At 42.7% G+C, this 15,183-nt stretch overlaps 1 protein-coding gene across 4 annotated transcripts in view; it reads right to left on the reverse strand.

The window, feature by feature from the left end:
• EP300 (EP300 lysine acetyltransferase) overlaps window positions 1–15,183 on the reverse strand; it is a 119,114-nt gene that overhangs the window by 16,543 nt on the left and 87,388 nt on the right. For 2 of the 4 annotated variants that reach the window (XM_020787830.3, XM_020787828.3), the window contains 6 exons: window positions 11,279–11,470; window positions 9,335–9,491; window positions 7,557–7,675; window positions 6,979–7,218; window positions 5,935–6,023; window positions 3,488–3,568 (listed from right to left, as the gene is read on the reverse strand). In XM_020787830.3, coding sequence (XP_020643489.3) covers window positions 3,488–3,568; window positions 5,935–6,023; window positions 6,979–7,218; window positions 7,557–7,675; window positions 9,335–9,491; window positions 11,279–11,470 — 878 coding nt within the window. Of the gene's footprint in view, window positions 1–3,487; window positions 3,599–5,934; window positions 6,024–6,978; window positions 7,219–7,556; window positions 7,676–9,334; window positions 9,492–11,278; window positions 11,471–15,183 lie in introns of all 4 variants that reach the window. The other 2 variants (XM_020787827.3, XM_020787826.3) reach the window with 1 other exon arrangement.

Genomic DNA, 15,183 nt, shown 5'->3' on the forward strand with positions numbered 1-15,183 from the left:
AGACAATGCCAGAGTCAGATAGCTCCGAATATATCTGAACCAAATTTGATAGTTCCAAATATCAATAAAAATACTTCCTACTATTCCCATTTACTCCTGTAGCTCAGAAAGGAAAATACTAGGTTTCTGCTTGCTAGAGGAGGAAGTGACCGTGAAACCTGTTACTCAGGTATTCTGGAGTGATTTTTGGAAAATTAAACTTAAAGACGCTCTAGAACTAATGGTAGTGGACACAGAAAACTCGAAAAACCTGTAAATGATGTATACCTGCACCAATAAAATATAAAACTAGGCACTGACACCTTGAGGCATCTTTTCACATTGGTTCTTTCCAACTGAAAGGTGGGCACTGTTGCTTATAAATCCACTGAGCATTTGCTGTTATGATATGCTTTAGATGCAAACTTGTGCTGCATCAGCTTCCTCCATTTCCTTTTATGAATCTTCAACTTACACTGACATTTTCTACATCTCATTATATATTGTTTTATTAATATAATTAGGAATAGGATTTATGATTACTAGATTCATAGATTATGCTATAAATCAACAGGGAAATATATTACATTTAGGGCCTTTTGGGATACATCAGGTGGGGAAGGTTTTGTCACAGACAAGATGGCTATATTAAATTAATAGATATTGTGTCTGTGTGTTTTTCTTTGGAAAAGTCTGTGTTCAGCTATAGCAGAATCAGATACTGTTCTTCTTTGAGTAGTCTACTGGCAATATGAAATGTGGGTGTGTTAGTAGTAACAGGCATTTGGGGAACACTGCAGGAATGCTGCCTGTATCCACTGCAGCAACTTCTACTGAAAGGAGTAGAAGATGGAGGACAGACCGCAATTGCTATTATGAGCCCGCCAAACAAAACCTATCACCCAAATGCTTTGTTCAACACTGACAGTATGAAATAGTGGCAGGCAACAATATATGGCATGTGTGTGTCTTTGCCAAGGTGGCAGAAAAGCCTCTGGTTCAAGGTGAGGCAGATATGAGTGAACTTCAAGTGTGTTCCAGTAACATCTTTATGCAGGGCAAGGGACTAAAGAAGATGGTGAAGAAGGCACTTTTCTTCCAAAGAGCTGAAGGGCCAGAGAAAGACAAGGATATTATCAGCACTCAGAATGACAATGTCAGCTTGGGCAGCAGCACTATTGTTATTTTTGTGGTTGGAAAGGGGATTTATAAAGACCCAGACATTGCCTTCCATATCTATAACAATCAGCTCCATCATATTGAAAGAAGGGTTTATCTTCAGCCCCCATTCACAGGAAATCTGTCCTGCGCATAGCAGCATTGTGGCTGGTGGGAACTCTCCTTCAAGTACATACACATCTGATGTGTGGGAGGAGGAGATGGAGTGGACTCAGGTGGGCATTATTTCAGAAGCATGGGACACTAAAATCACCCCTGTCCCTCCAGCAGCATCTGCCTCATCAGCTGCCAGAACTAGTAGTGATGACAAAGTAACACTCCCTGTCAGAAACATGTAGTAAAAACTGGAGCTCTCCTCTGAAGAAGCCAACAATCTGGAAGCATTTTCAACAGTGTGCAACAGATGCTTACATAGCTGAGTGCATCTACTGAAGATACTCAGGTATGAGCATGACGTGGGCCATCTTTCCAGTACTGTAGTAGCATGCTCAGCCACTTAAGACTCAGCATAGACATTGCAGGTGGCAAATGAAGTGGATACTGTGGGGGCAAGTAGCTTCCTTATTATGAAGGGTAAGAGGGCAGAGGTAGGGCTATCAACCCAGGGAAGCAGGGAGCTAGATGGGCAAATAGCAAGAGGTGGGAAGCAGCAAATGCCAGCCGCGCATCTCAAGAATAAGTTCCAGGCTACATAAAGAAGCTTGGAATGGGTGCAGGAAAAGGCATTTTGCAAATATAAAGATGCCAGAATTACTAATGGGGCGATCTCCAGTGAAGGACATTGGTTTCAGTAGGTCTCTGGCAGAACTGGCACTCTGTTACCGATTTCCATCTCAAATGACCCTTTACTCAGAGGTCCCCATCCCCTAGTCCACGACCCGGCAGTGGTCCGAAGCCTATCCAGGACTGGGCCGTGGACACAGATCTCCTACCCCTCGCGAGCGCCCCGCATGTGCATGAGCACGTTCCACCCTGTGCTCACGCTGTGTGCATGCATGCGCAGTGGCCCCCACAAGCACCATTGCACGCATGCACATGAGTGCATTGCAACCCTGTGAGTGTGTTTGTGTGCAAGCGGGGGTCCCCAAGTGAAATATGCGCATGTGTGTGCGAGAGCTCCACCCCCCTGCGGGCACACCAAACACCCCCGAACCAGTCCATGGTTGGGAGAAGGTTGGGGACCACTGCCTTAACTGAAGAATGGTGCTAGAATTATATTGGGGTGTCAAAGCTACTGGTTGTGTAGCAGTTGGCCTGGACACTGGTGGTACATTTGAGAAGTGACATCTGGAGCAGCCATGATATTAAACATGCCCATCTCTCCCTGACAGGACACTGGTGGGAAGTGGAGGCATCAGGCACACAAGGGCAGGTCATAGGTGAGTCCTGTTAAATCTTGCTGTGATGGAGGACAACCACACAGCTCACAACATTCAATAGTTTCTGAGAGACACAGTGCAGCATGGAGTCTAGCTACAGAAAGGCAAGGTCTCTTTGTCACAGGCAATGGGCCAAATATGGTTGTAGCAGCACTGCAGGCTGGGTGGTTGAAAAGGGTGCAGTGTATGACCATACTCTCAGCCTGTTAGTTTGGGGTGGTTCGCAGAGTATGGAAGACATGTGCATACCTAGTGTAACTGAGTGGGTCAGAAAGGCAGCAGGGCATTTTCACCACAGTGTTCAGGACAGGGAACTGTTGTAGCAGATGCAAAAAAAAACTAGGATCACTGCACCGCATAATGCAGCTAAATGTGGAAATTCAATGTTACTCCACTTTCTACCTGCTTGAAAGAGTGCTGGAGCAGCTAAGGGCACTCCATGATTTAGTATTGCAGGTTTCCACTGGTTTAGATGCTTCTCTGGGCACAGAAAATGGGACATTATGGGTCAAGTGGTCTATGTCCTCTGAAGCTTGCAACACAGGTCCTCACTGAGGACAGTCATCCTTAGCCAGGTGATCCTAATATTCCAGAGTTTTGTTGCCATGATGGACGTCATAATGAGGGAACAGTCTAGGTGGATGGGGGACTTCAGCATTTGTGACGGGAGGGAGAACAGCATTTGTGATGGCCTGAAATGGTGGCCCTAGCCAGCAAACGAAATGAGAATTTAAGATAATGTTTTATAATCTACATTTTGGATGTTTATATCCATGTTTTCAAACTTTTGTTTCTTTCTTCTGTTCTCCCCAAACTGACAAAGTCTTAGTATCAAATAATAATTTCCCATCATTTGACTTTTATCTTTTAGTGGTATTTAAACTATTATGAAAAATACTAGTAATCTGTTGAATATCTTAAAACATTTTTTTAAAAAGATAGCTACTCACGTTTGTGGTTGTGATGGGTCATCCCCCAAAGAAACGCTCTCCCCTTGGATTTCATTGAAGCACTTCTCACAGAAATGATACCTGTCGGCAAGAAGGCCATATTTGGGTGAACTGTTCCGTCCACACAACACAGCCCAAGCCAAGCAACGGAGTCACCAATCACAGCAGGCCAAGGAGGGGGGCGGGAGCAGAGAGCAGGTCATCAACGGCGACAGGGACATTCAATGATGAAGATTTATGGGACCCAGAGATTGTGTTTGGTTGGTTTGTTTTTTGTTTGTTTTGGTTTGGTTTTTTGCAATCAAAGCCAAGTGCAGACAACGACAAGCATGAAGGAGAAATAAAAAACAATACACACACAAAAACAAACAAAGAAATGGGGGTTTGCAGGACAAAAAATAAAAACACAGAAGCAAGACAGGACAACACAAAGCAGAAAGCCAAGGCAAAGCACAGATTAGCATTAAATCTCTCAAATGGGATCATAAGCAGCAAAATATAGCAAAAAAGCGTATTGCATTTCAGTGTACCCATGCTTTCCTCATTTTAATAATCAATGCCACATAAAGCAGAGACTCAAAATGAAGAAGAAAAAGGGTAACTGCAATTGCTGCTCTGACAACTACATCAGGGTAGCAATTTTCTTCATAAGAACATCTGCCAGGAGAGGGCTGGAAAGGGGCAAGAACAATCCATCTTGAGAATGGTCACATGCTGACAGAACACTGCCTTTCCCTCCTGAAGTGTCTGTCTGCAACATGTTTAAAGAAGTAATTGTTGTCAATCTGCCAAATTGCAGGTACTTTGAGACATAACAAACAGCTACACATCTGTATGTTTTTAATATATAAAGTATTGATATATCTCCATTTAGAGGCATGGAATGGTTGAGGTGTTAAAAGATTTACATCTTCATCATAATTAACCTTGAATGTTTTACTCAAGGTGTTATTTACCCTCAAGAGGACACACAAATGTCAGCCTTTCCACTGCTAAGCAAGTTAATTTGAGTGCACAAACACAACAAAAGGGAACAAAAACAAAAAACAAAACTGCGACAGTTTCTTAAAGCAAAACAAAACCAACATTAGAGGATCAGTATTTGCTAAGAGATCAGCTTTCCATGGCCCCCATTTTCCAGTACATAATAGCAAGTTGTGCTATAACTGACACAGTGACAGAAACATCAAACTGAATATTTGAAGAACAGAGTCCAAAGGACAACACCAGTGCTATCTGCCAAGAGGCTTTTTTTGGCTTGAATGCTTTGGCCAGTAAACTTCCATACCACATAACACACTCCTTTGGACGTTCATGGGGTGCTAAAAGCCATTTGCAATACGGCATGTGGGCTTGGTGATTAAACATTAAAGACATCAGAAGAAACATTCAAATTTCTGCATATACTTGTAACAGTTCTTTGTATATTTAGTTATAAATAATTCTTAATGTATACAATGGGCTTAGGTTTTTTAAAGCAAAATTCATCCTTCTCTTTCAACTCCTATCTAAAGAAAGCAAAAAGATTACAGCAACATTTTGACTAAAATGTTTCAGAGAAAACAGGGAAAGTCTCCTGCTCTATGTTCTCAATGCTGCTTCTTTCTTCGAAAAGCTATTAACACAATTTTCCTGTCAGATGTTGGCTGACCCCAAAGGAGAAGGTAAACCCTTCTGTAAAAAAAAAAAAAAAAAAAAAAGACACAGTCTTGAGAAAATAGATTGCCACTGTTGTGGAAGTGAGAATGGTAAAATTAAACCATCACAATTCCTATTCAACTCTAGAAAGTGTATCTCTTCCACTTCCAAAAAGAGTCATCTAGTCATCCACGTAGGTCCACTTGTGGACTATAGGGGACCTTCTGATTGGTGGACTTTGGCTAAGTCCTTAAGCAAGAGTACATACTCAGCATCTTTTATGCCTTGGCTTTTAAGAGATACCAGGCAAGCACAAATCCTGACTATGGCAAATATTATAGTTTTTTTTAAGAGAGAGGTCACAAAAAGAAAGATTCAAGTAAGCCCACATCTGTCTTAGCAAACATCCTGGGTTTTTTTGATTTGGTTTTTAAATATAACAACAGTTTCATTTTATCTGTGGATATAATAATTGCATGTATTTAAAGAGAAAACCCCTCTCCTTCTCTGGGAAAAGGAGGAAGACAAAGAAGGCAGAGACTCTAGATGCAGACATGCATGCTTTGCTGTGCACTGCTTCGCAAAGAGAAAAAAATTATTCACATTTTACTGTAATAGCTTTAAACTTGTCTATAGCATATAATGAGTTTATATGAGCATTTTTTCCTTGAAAAACAGAGGTAAAGTCAAATGGTATGACAAAACAGTTATTTACATAACAAGGCTGTTCAAAAAGCAAGAAAATGACTGCCTCTCTCTAATATGTTTTTTGGTTGCAGGCGCAGAGCTGTTCCTAAATGCTGTCTTACCTGTTTTGGTAACTGTAATACGTAGCATCTCGCGGGATTGTACATAACTGTTTTCCATAGCAACATAAAGTCTGTGGTGAGAACTCCAACTGCCAAGAGAGAGGGGAGGGGGTACAGGTTGCTTATAGACATCCAAGGAACTATAAGACTTGCAGATATTATCCAAGCCTGAAGGTGCAGAACACAGCCTGTGGGGTGATTATACTTCCTTAAACTGAATACGCAAAAAACCCACATGTAGGTTTGTAGAGACACACAAAGAAGGAATTCCACAAAGAGGAATTTCCAAGTATTGTGTACTATGAACAATTGTGGGTGCATGCCAGTGTACTTACTGCCTAACTAGGAGATGACAAACTCAAGTTTGGTAATCCATAATCAATGCTGTTTATGAGCAGAAACAGCTTCTAGAAGTTTGAATTTAGTGGTAACAGTTAAGAGAGACTTAGATATTCATTCCATATCTTACAGCTTGGCAAACATATTGTTTCTACAACAATACATGATTACTTTATGGTGGCAATCCTATACCTGCTTACTTAAGAACCCTATCCTAATGAACGTTGTAGGACTCATTTCCAAGCAAATATTCATAAGATACAGCTGTCAAGAAAAAGAAACAATTCAAATACTATTATGACATTATGTACATAGGTATGTGGGGACGCACAAGAACAACAAATCTCTCACACCCTGGATAACAATGTTTCATGCACACCATAGCACAATATTAAGGGATGTTTAATCAGGCCTTCAGGAAGTAGTAAACATAATTTAGTATAATTTTAACAGCGTCTGAATTAATAACATATGACATTTTACCAACAAAGGCATCTGCACTAATTTTTCCCAATGTGACCTATAAGAGAGATCAGGAACTGCAGGGACATTGCAAGAAGATAAAGTTATGGACTGCAGGTTTACTAGACTTGCTGCCCACAATACACTCAAAACTGTCAAGAAAGGATGTTTAAAATTATGTAGTCAACTGCTCTGATAACTCTTAACAGTTTCCCAAGTTTCTACTTAGAAGCACCTCCTCACCTTTCGACCACAGCAATAGCCAAGGCTCTGCATAACTGGATCAATTTCCTGCTCAAACACCTCTGCCAACTTGGAACAGTACTTATACACTCTAGATGTTTTGCGATTGTAGAGCCAGGCGTTGTTGAACATAAGCCAAATATCATCCACATATTGCCAGGGTTCTTGATACTGTCCTGTGTCAAGCTTCCTCTTGATAGTAGAAAGATCCATGGGGTTCTTCACTATATCAAAGTAGTCCTGAAAAAATGCACAAAAAAGTTAGAATTCTGAAATCTTGGATTCATTTTGGGCTTCAGCTTCTTCTTGAAACTTTGATCATTTTCCAAACTAAAGTAAATTGGAGACAGCATGTTTTTCATGAAAACTGATTTGACTGTTAAACGAGATTGATCAGTTCTGAACTATATTTTTCCCAGGTGAATGAAGATAATCTTATTCTGAAATATATTTCTCATGGCTTCCTAACTAAAGTGAAATCTGCAAAAATATGAGATGGGCAGATGAACATCTTTAAGAAGGCACAGAACACTGAAAATGTATTAATAGAAATAAAATGCTCCGTAAAACATACTTACAGGAATTCCTAGTAGCTGGGGATCCACAGGCTGTCGGAAAGGAAGGGATTCTGGGTCCTGACGGTAAAGTGCCTCCAAAGTTGGCATAAGTGCCTGCCTCAATTCCTCTGGTTTGAAAACTTTTTAAAAGACAAACACAGAAGAAATTAGTAACAATATTAGCAAAATGCTGTAACATCCAGTCAGTACATTGCCTGCATTTTTGCCAGTGTCTTAATATTAGAGCATCAGACTAGTGGAAACCCTAATGTGCAAAAGCCAGAAGATGATTCTGATATGATAGACAGTATTAATAAAATAATTCATTGAAGGGCTAGCATGTACAATATGTACCCCCAATACTAATATTAACTAAATAAATTTCATCAGTCTTTCAAACAAGTAGCTGTTAAATCTGTGTAAGCATTATCAGACAAACAAACAACCCCCCCCAAAAAAGGAGATGAAGATATTGTGTAGTTCTTTAAAGACACACTGCTACATTTTAATGTGAGCTTTTGTGGACCAAGTCCATTTCCTCAGACATTAGAATGAAACTGTATGACTGTCCTATTTACGCAAGGCCCCATGACCAGGTGAGAATACAGAAAACTGACAAAGCAATTATGGTTTGTTCATAAAGGAATAGGACTATCAGCATGTGTATAATTACAATTATGATCCTACAAAAAAACCCAGTGAGATTATTGATAGAACTGGCAAACTGTGGGAATCAATGTAGATTTCACATTTTGGAAATGACTTAGGAACTCCTGATTCCTACTCAATATATTTCAGGTTCTCTACAGATACCTTATCTCAACAGTTTCTCTTCCAAGGCTAATTCTGTAATGTTTTTTCCCCTAGCACAATTACTTTCAGGTCATTCACCTTTTACATGCAATATCAGGGGGTATCTAGTCCTCTATAATGTGTTATAGAGTGGTGCCCCTCATAACGAGTGATTCATTTAACGACAAATCCGCTTAGCGATGTGTTTTTTGCGATCGTATAGCGATGTTTTAAATGGGAAAACATCGCTTTGCGATGATTGGTAAGTGTTTCGCTTACCGATTTTCGCATAGCGATGTTTTTGGTACAGCTGATCGGCGGTTCCAAAATGGCTGCCCGCAGCATTTTCGCACCCTTTCCTCGCTTACCGGGCAGCGAAAATGGCAGCCACATGGAGGATTTCCGCATAGCGGTGAGTTTTTTGCCCATAGGAACGCATTAAACGTGTTTTAATGCGTTCCTATGGGCTTTTTTGCCCCGCATAGTGACGAATCCACATAGCAACGATTTTTTTTGGAACGGATTATCGTCGCTATGCAGGGCACCACTGTATACCATTCTTTTACCAACAATGCTCCTCCCACTCTACATAGGACAATCAGGACAATTTCAATGCAAAAGAATCTGAGGATATACTGTAAATCTGACATGAGAAACTACAACACATAAAAACCTGCTTCAAAATATTTCCATTTACCAGGACAGTCATATAGTCTCATTCCAATGTCTGAGGAAGTAGACTAAATTCACAAAACCTCACATTAAAATACAGCAGTTAGTCTTTAAGGTGCTATAGTACCTCTCCCCCTCTCCCCCCTTTTTGTCTGATATATTTCATATGTCTATCCCCCACCAGTGTTTTACAAGACAATGGATGATTTCCAACAAAAGTATTTGTGTTACCAACACATTAAATACACATTCAAGAATGTGTATTACCAACACATTAAATGCACATTCAACACTACTAAGCTTCCAAATATTATAAATGAACAAAAGTAGCTTACTTTTTCGCTTTGACTGTCCTGAAGCAGGTGATGACTGAGTGCCTGGAGTACTAGGTCTTTCCTCCTCTTCTTTCATTTCTTGCTTCATTTCTGGTTTCTTCTCTTCCTGCTCTGTTGGTTCAGATTTACAATCTTCTGGCAGAGACTCTACCTTAACCTGGAAATCATACATTAAAAAAAAAACACACAGATCCCAATTTATTTATTTTAATTTTATTTAAAATATTTTTATCTCACCTTTCTCCTCAAAAGAACTCAAGGCAGCTTACATAAATTAAAAAAGTATTTAAAAGCCAAAAACAGTAATTATACAAATATTAAAATAGAATTAAACAAGTATTAAAGTAAAATAGTAAATAAAATCAATATTAAAACACATTTAAAACAACAGGGCACAACAACCCATTTAAAAACCTCTCTCAGACCACCAGTCATTAAGGAAAAACCTGCCTGAAGAGAAAAGTATTTGTCTGCTTGCAGAAGGACAGCAAAGATGGAGCCAGCCTAGCTACCCATGGGAGGGAGTTCCAGAGTCTGGGAGCAGTGACAGTGAAGGCCCTCCCCCTTGTCCCCACCAAGCGCAATTGTGAGGGTCGTGGGACTGAGAGAAAGGCCTCCCCTCATGATCTTAATGCCCGGGCAGGCTCATAGAGGGAGATGTGGTCTTTTAGATAGCTTGGACCTAAGCTGTTTGGGGCTTTATATATTAAAACCAGCACTCTGAATTGTGCCTGGAAACAGATTGGCAGCCAGTGGAGCTGCTCTAACAGAGGAGTTATAGATTTTCTGCAGTCAGTGCCAGTTAAAATCTGCCTGCAGCATTTTGGACCCTCTGGAGTTTCCAAAAACTTTCCAAAGGCAGCCCCACATAGAGCACATTACAGTAATCCAGCTGAGATGTAACTATGGCATTTATGACAGTGGCCAGATCTGATCTCTCAAGAAACAAGCACAGCACTAGCTTTAACTGTGCAAAGGCACAGTTCAATTACAGTATGTTGAATGCTCTCCTCCCTGAAGCAACTCTGGAAGCCACCCTTCTCACATGCAACTGTTTATAATAAAGACTAAGAGACAGTTCAAATGACTATTTGTTTCCTCTAAACATCTTGGTCAGAAAAGACACCAAAATATGGAGGATAGGCTGTTACCCAAGCAGCAGATCCCCCCTCTCCATGTTGCTGAAATGGTCCAATGGAAAGGAAAGAGCCAATACAACTGGTTCCAGCAACGTCGCAGGAGTTGGCAGAAAGACAGGAACTGCCTTCAGGACTCCATCTCCGGATTATTTCTTACAATTTAGACAGGGTGCCAATAATTTTGGCCAGTCTATTTTTGGGTTTCTGTGTGGGATTGTATCAGATTTGACTTTTCTTCTCTGTTTTTTTGTGTTGTTCCAACGCAAACCAAAGAAATAAACATGTGAGTACCAAAATATTTGCAACTGCAACAATTTTGAGAGAAGGGTTGCATTTTCTGACAGAATTGCAAGGGTGCCAATATTTTTGGTCATGACCGTATGTGTCCACAGCGTAGCTGTAGCTATTAGAAAACTTAAATTTATCTGATTGGTGACCATCTGAAGTTATATTGTTATGTTTGATTCACACTCCAACAGGTTGTATAAACAGAAGACCTGACCATTCACAACACACCAATTTTTGAAGCATCTGCATTTTATTTACAGGTTTTATTAATTTTCAGAAATATAATGGCAGTGACTTGAATATTTGATTTAGGTAGAACTTGAATCAAATCCATGTTCAGCTTTGACTCCAGTAACTTCGAGCCACTGATGCTCTTCTCAGTTTAATCTACTGCACAGAACTGTTTTGTGGATAAAATAGGAAAACTTTATGCCACTTTTGAAGAAGATCTGAATGTGAAAAATTGAAATAATAATTATTATCACTAGACTTCCTTTTGTACATACTATACACTCACCTCTGGTTTCTCTTCCATCTGAAGGTCTGTTTGTTCTGACTCTTCTTCTTCCAATTTAAACTCCATTTTAATTTCAGGGACAGGCTGCTGCTGCTGCTGCTCAGGGGCAGCTTGTTGAGAGTTCACATCTGCACTACTAGTAGATGGTGGGTTGGAGACTTGCCCATCAATATTTGCACCTGGCTGTGAAAGCTAAACCAAAGAAGAAACTATTAGTTTTAGATTCTGTAGACATTTAAATACTGAAAGTCTCAAGATTATGTAGCAATTTAGTATTTGATGCATACTGTGCTTCTATATCTTCGGTAACCTATGTTATCTCTCCCTTCTCCCAAACAACATGATAATGAAGTGATACTATATAACAAATATGACACACACTGCCAGTGCTTTTTCACCCTAGAAGCATGTTTAGTGATGTATACCTTCCACTAATGCCAAAACGTACATGTGATTCATGAATATAAAGAGGTTACTTACCTGTAACCATAGTTCTTTGAGTGGTCCTCTGTGAATTCACACATATCGGTATTGTCTGCGCCTGCGCTGACTCTCTCGGAAGATTCTAGAGCTAAAAGTAACAATTTTATGGTGTGATCCTCCACGAGGTATATGCTCCTCCCACCCACCATCTTCCCCAGTTCCTTAATTTTATCCGCCGGGTATGAAGGAAAGAATTAATTAAATAATTACATAGCTAACCCATGACGGATAGAGGGGAAGGATGGGCGGGTTGTGTGAATTCACAGAAGACCACTCAAAGAACTATGGTTACAGGTAAGTAACCTCTTTTTCTTTTTCGTGGCCTCTGTGAATGCACACATATGGGTGACTAGCAAGCTGCACTTACTGGTTTGTGGGTCGTCATGGTAAGAAGGATGACAGGACAGCTCTGCCGAATGCAGCATCTTGGCACGCTCTGACGTCGAGCCGGTAGTGCTTGAGAAACGCGGATGGTGTGGACCACGTAGTGGCACAACAGATGTCAGGAACCTCGCTGTCACGCTGGAAGGCAGTAGAGGTGGCCAGCACCCTGGTACAATGAACTGTCAAATGTTCTGGAGGGGATTTCCTCAACAAGCTGTAAGCAAGGGAAATAGTCTGTACAATCTAACGTGCTATGGATTGAGAGGCGGCTGAGGTCCCTTTCTTTGGGCCATGGAAGCATAGAAAGAGTTTATTGGACTTTCTAAAAGTCTTTGTCCTTTCGACATAGAAAGTCAGGGCACGTCTGACATCGAGGTTATGGAGCATATGTTCTAGGGGCGATGAAGATCGAGGCTTGAAGAGGCAGGGTAGTATAATGGGTTGGTTGAGGTGGAAGTCAGAGACCACCTTCGGGAGAAAAGGAAACATCAAAATAAAGAGTCATTTATCGGGGTGAAACTGGATAAAGGGAGGATCAGCTCGAAGAGCAGCGAGTTCACTAGCCCGTTTGGCTGATGTGATCGCAACAAGGAAGGCTGATTTAAGAGTCAGGAATTTGAGGTTGACGGACGCCATGGGCTCAAACGGAGGCCGCATCAAGGCATTAAGAACCAGCTGTAATGACCACTGGGGGGTGATACGTTGTTGAGGAGGGTGAATGTTGTTGAGCCCTTTGAGGAACTTCCTGACAGTTGGGTGAGAAAACAACTTGGAGGAAGGAGAATCGTCGGGCTGGTGGGCCATAATGGCCGAAAGATAGACCTTTAACGTGGACTGGGAAAGGCCAAAACTGAGATGGAGAAGATAGGCAAGCAGAGTCTTCAGAGAAACAGGTATAGCAGGTAAGTCATTGTCCTGAGCAGATTGCAAAAAAGATTTCCATTTGTTTTCATATAGGAGGGTAGTGGAAGGTTTTCGGACTCGAAGAAGAACCTGCATCACATCGGGAGTATCCTCCATGCCACAAGACTGAGAGAGGCGACGTCTGGGTGAAGAACAAGGCCGTGGTCGAGTGAGAGGAGATCTGGGCGGAGAGGAAGGCGAAGCATGTCCAATGACATCGAGATCAGGTGAGTGAACCATGGCTGGCAGGGCCAATATGGGGCTATCAGGATGGCGTTCGCTCCGTCCTGTCGAAGACAGACGATCCACCCGCTGGATGAGAGGCAAAAGAGGAAAAATGTACAGGAGATCCTGAGACCAGTCCATCAGGAATGTGTCTCCCAGAGAGTTGCTGTCCAGGCCCGATCTGGAGCAGAACCGGGGACATTTCTTGTTGCCATCGGCTGCAAAGAGGTCTATCGAGGGCGTGCCCCATCACTGGCACAGCCGCTGAAATATGACATCGTTCAGAGTCCATTCGTGTGTTCTCGTCAGTAGCCGACTGAGCCAATCTGCCAAGGTGTTGTCGTCGGTGGAAATGTGGGCGGCAATAGGGAAAACATGGTGGGAATAGCACCATTCCCAGAGGTCGACCACTAGGAAGAGCAGGGAAGGGGAATGGGTACCCCCTTGCTTGTTGACATAAAAGAGTGCAGTGGTGTTGTCTGTTGTCAACTGCACTACTTGTCCTCGAATGAGGGGAAGGAAGGCACGGAACGCTTTGATGATTGCCAACAGTTCTAGATGGTTTATATGAAGTGGCAGTTCTTGTTTGGACCAGAGTCCGTGAACTGTGTGCTGGAGGCAATGAGCACCCCACCCCGTGGGACTGGCGTTGGTTGTGATCTATATGGAAGGTCTTAGAGGCGAGAAGAGCCTGCCAATGAGAAGACTGTCTGGATGAGTCCACCATTTGAGCTGGGAGGCTAGCTCTGGTGTCACTGGTAACAGGACCGACGGAGGGTCTGTGAGCGGATTGAACAGGGAGAGAAACCATGGCTGCAGGGATCGCATTTTGAGCCTGGCGTGCTGGACGACGGCCGTTGTCAATGCCATGAGTCCCAGAAGGTGTTGGGAGTGATGAGCCGAAACGGAGTGATGTGTTTGAAAAAGGCGGACAGCCTTTCGGATTTTCCTGATCTTGTCTAGAGGCAGGAAAGCTCTTGCACGGAGGGAGTCTACCTCCATGCCTATGAACTTGGCCGTTTGGTTTGGAGTCAAGTGTGACTTTTCAAGGTTGATCTTGAGGCCAAGACTGTGGAGCATATGGAGGGTTAAGTCCCGTGCTTTTATGGCATCGTGGCATTGAGGGTGCAGGACGCACTGGTAGGGCTTCGTGAACCTTTTCTCACATCCGCTTCGATGGGACGAGGGGGCGAACGGGCGGAGCCGAAGGTGCCGGGGCCGAGGCAGTTGCACGGAGGCGGCTTGAGTCCACAAAGGGTATGGCATGGCGGAGTTCCGGCATAGTTTTTGGCCGTTTAGCCTGCTCAGGCTGAAACCTCTCGTACCAGGATTGCCACATGAAGGGGTCAAAATGGTATGGTACCATTGGAAAAGGGCCTAAGTCGCCTTGTGATGGGACTGACCTCAATGGAGAGAGGTGCTTTCGTTTCTCCGTTCTCTTCCATGGAGGCGAAGGGGGAGCCTCCAGATTGGATGCCGAGCTATCAACTGCCCATCCTGAGTCAGGGTTGGAATGGGCTGAGGCCGGGCTGAACTGTGGGGCAGCCGCATTGAGGCCAATGCTCGGGGTTTGGGTTGGCATCGTGGGGGGGGGGGGGCGCAACATCATGGGCATCGTCTCTGTCCGAGGCTAAATCAGGGGCTTCTCTGGACGATTCCTCGAGGATAGGGAAGGCAGAGAAGACTGCGGGGGCTCCACTCTGGGAAGTTTGTCCTTTCTGGGCCTCTTAGGGGCAGACTTAGGTTTTTTCTTCAAGCTGGGATCGTGAGCTCGAGACTTCTGAGAGGAGGGCAGCTTGTGCTTACCAGACGATTTTGCTTTTTCAGCAGTGTCCTTAACTGGTAGCACGGAGGTAGAATCAGAGGTAGGCTGGCCCGCTGGAAGTCTATCGGCTGAAAGGGCAGGAGAT

The sequence above is a fragment of the Pogona vitticeps genome, chromosome 5 (assembly GCF_051106095.1).
Source record: "Pogona vitticeps strain Pit_001003342236 chromosome 5, PviZW2.1, whole genome shotgun sequence".
In the NCBI taxonomy this organism is placed as follows: Eukaryota; Metazoa; Chordata; class Lepidosauria; order Squamata; family Agamidae; genus Pogona; species Pogona vitticeps.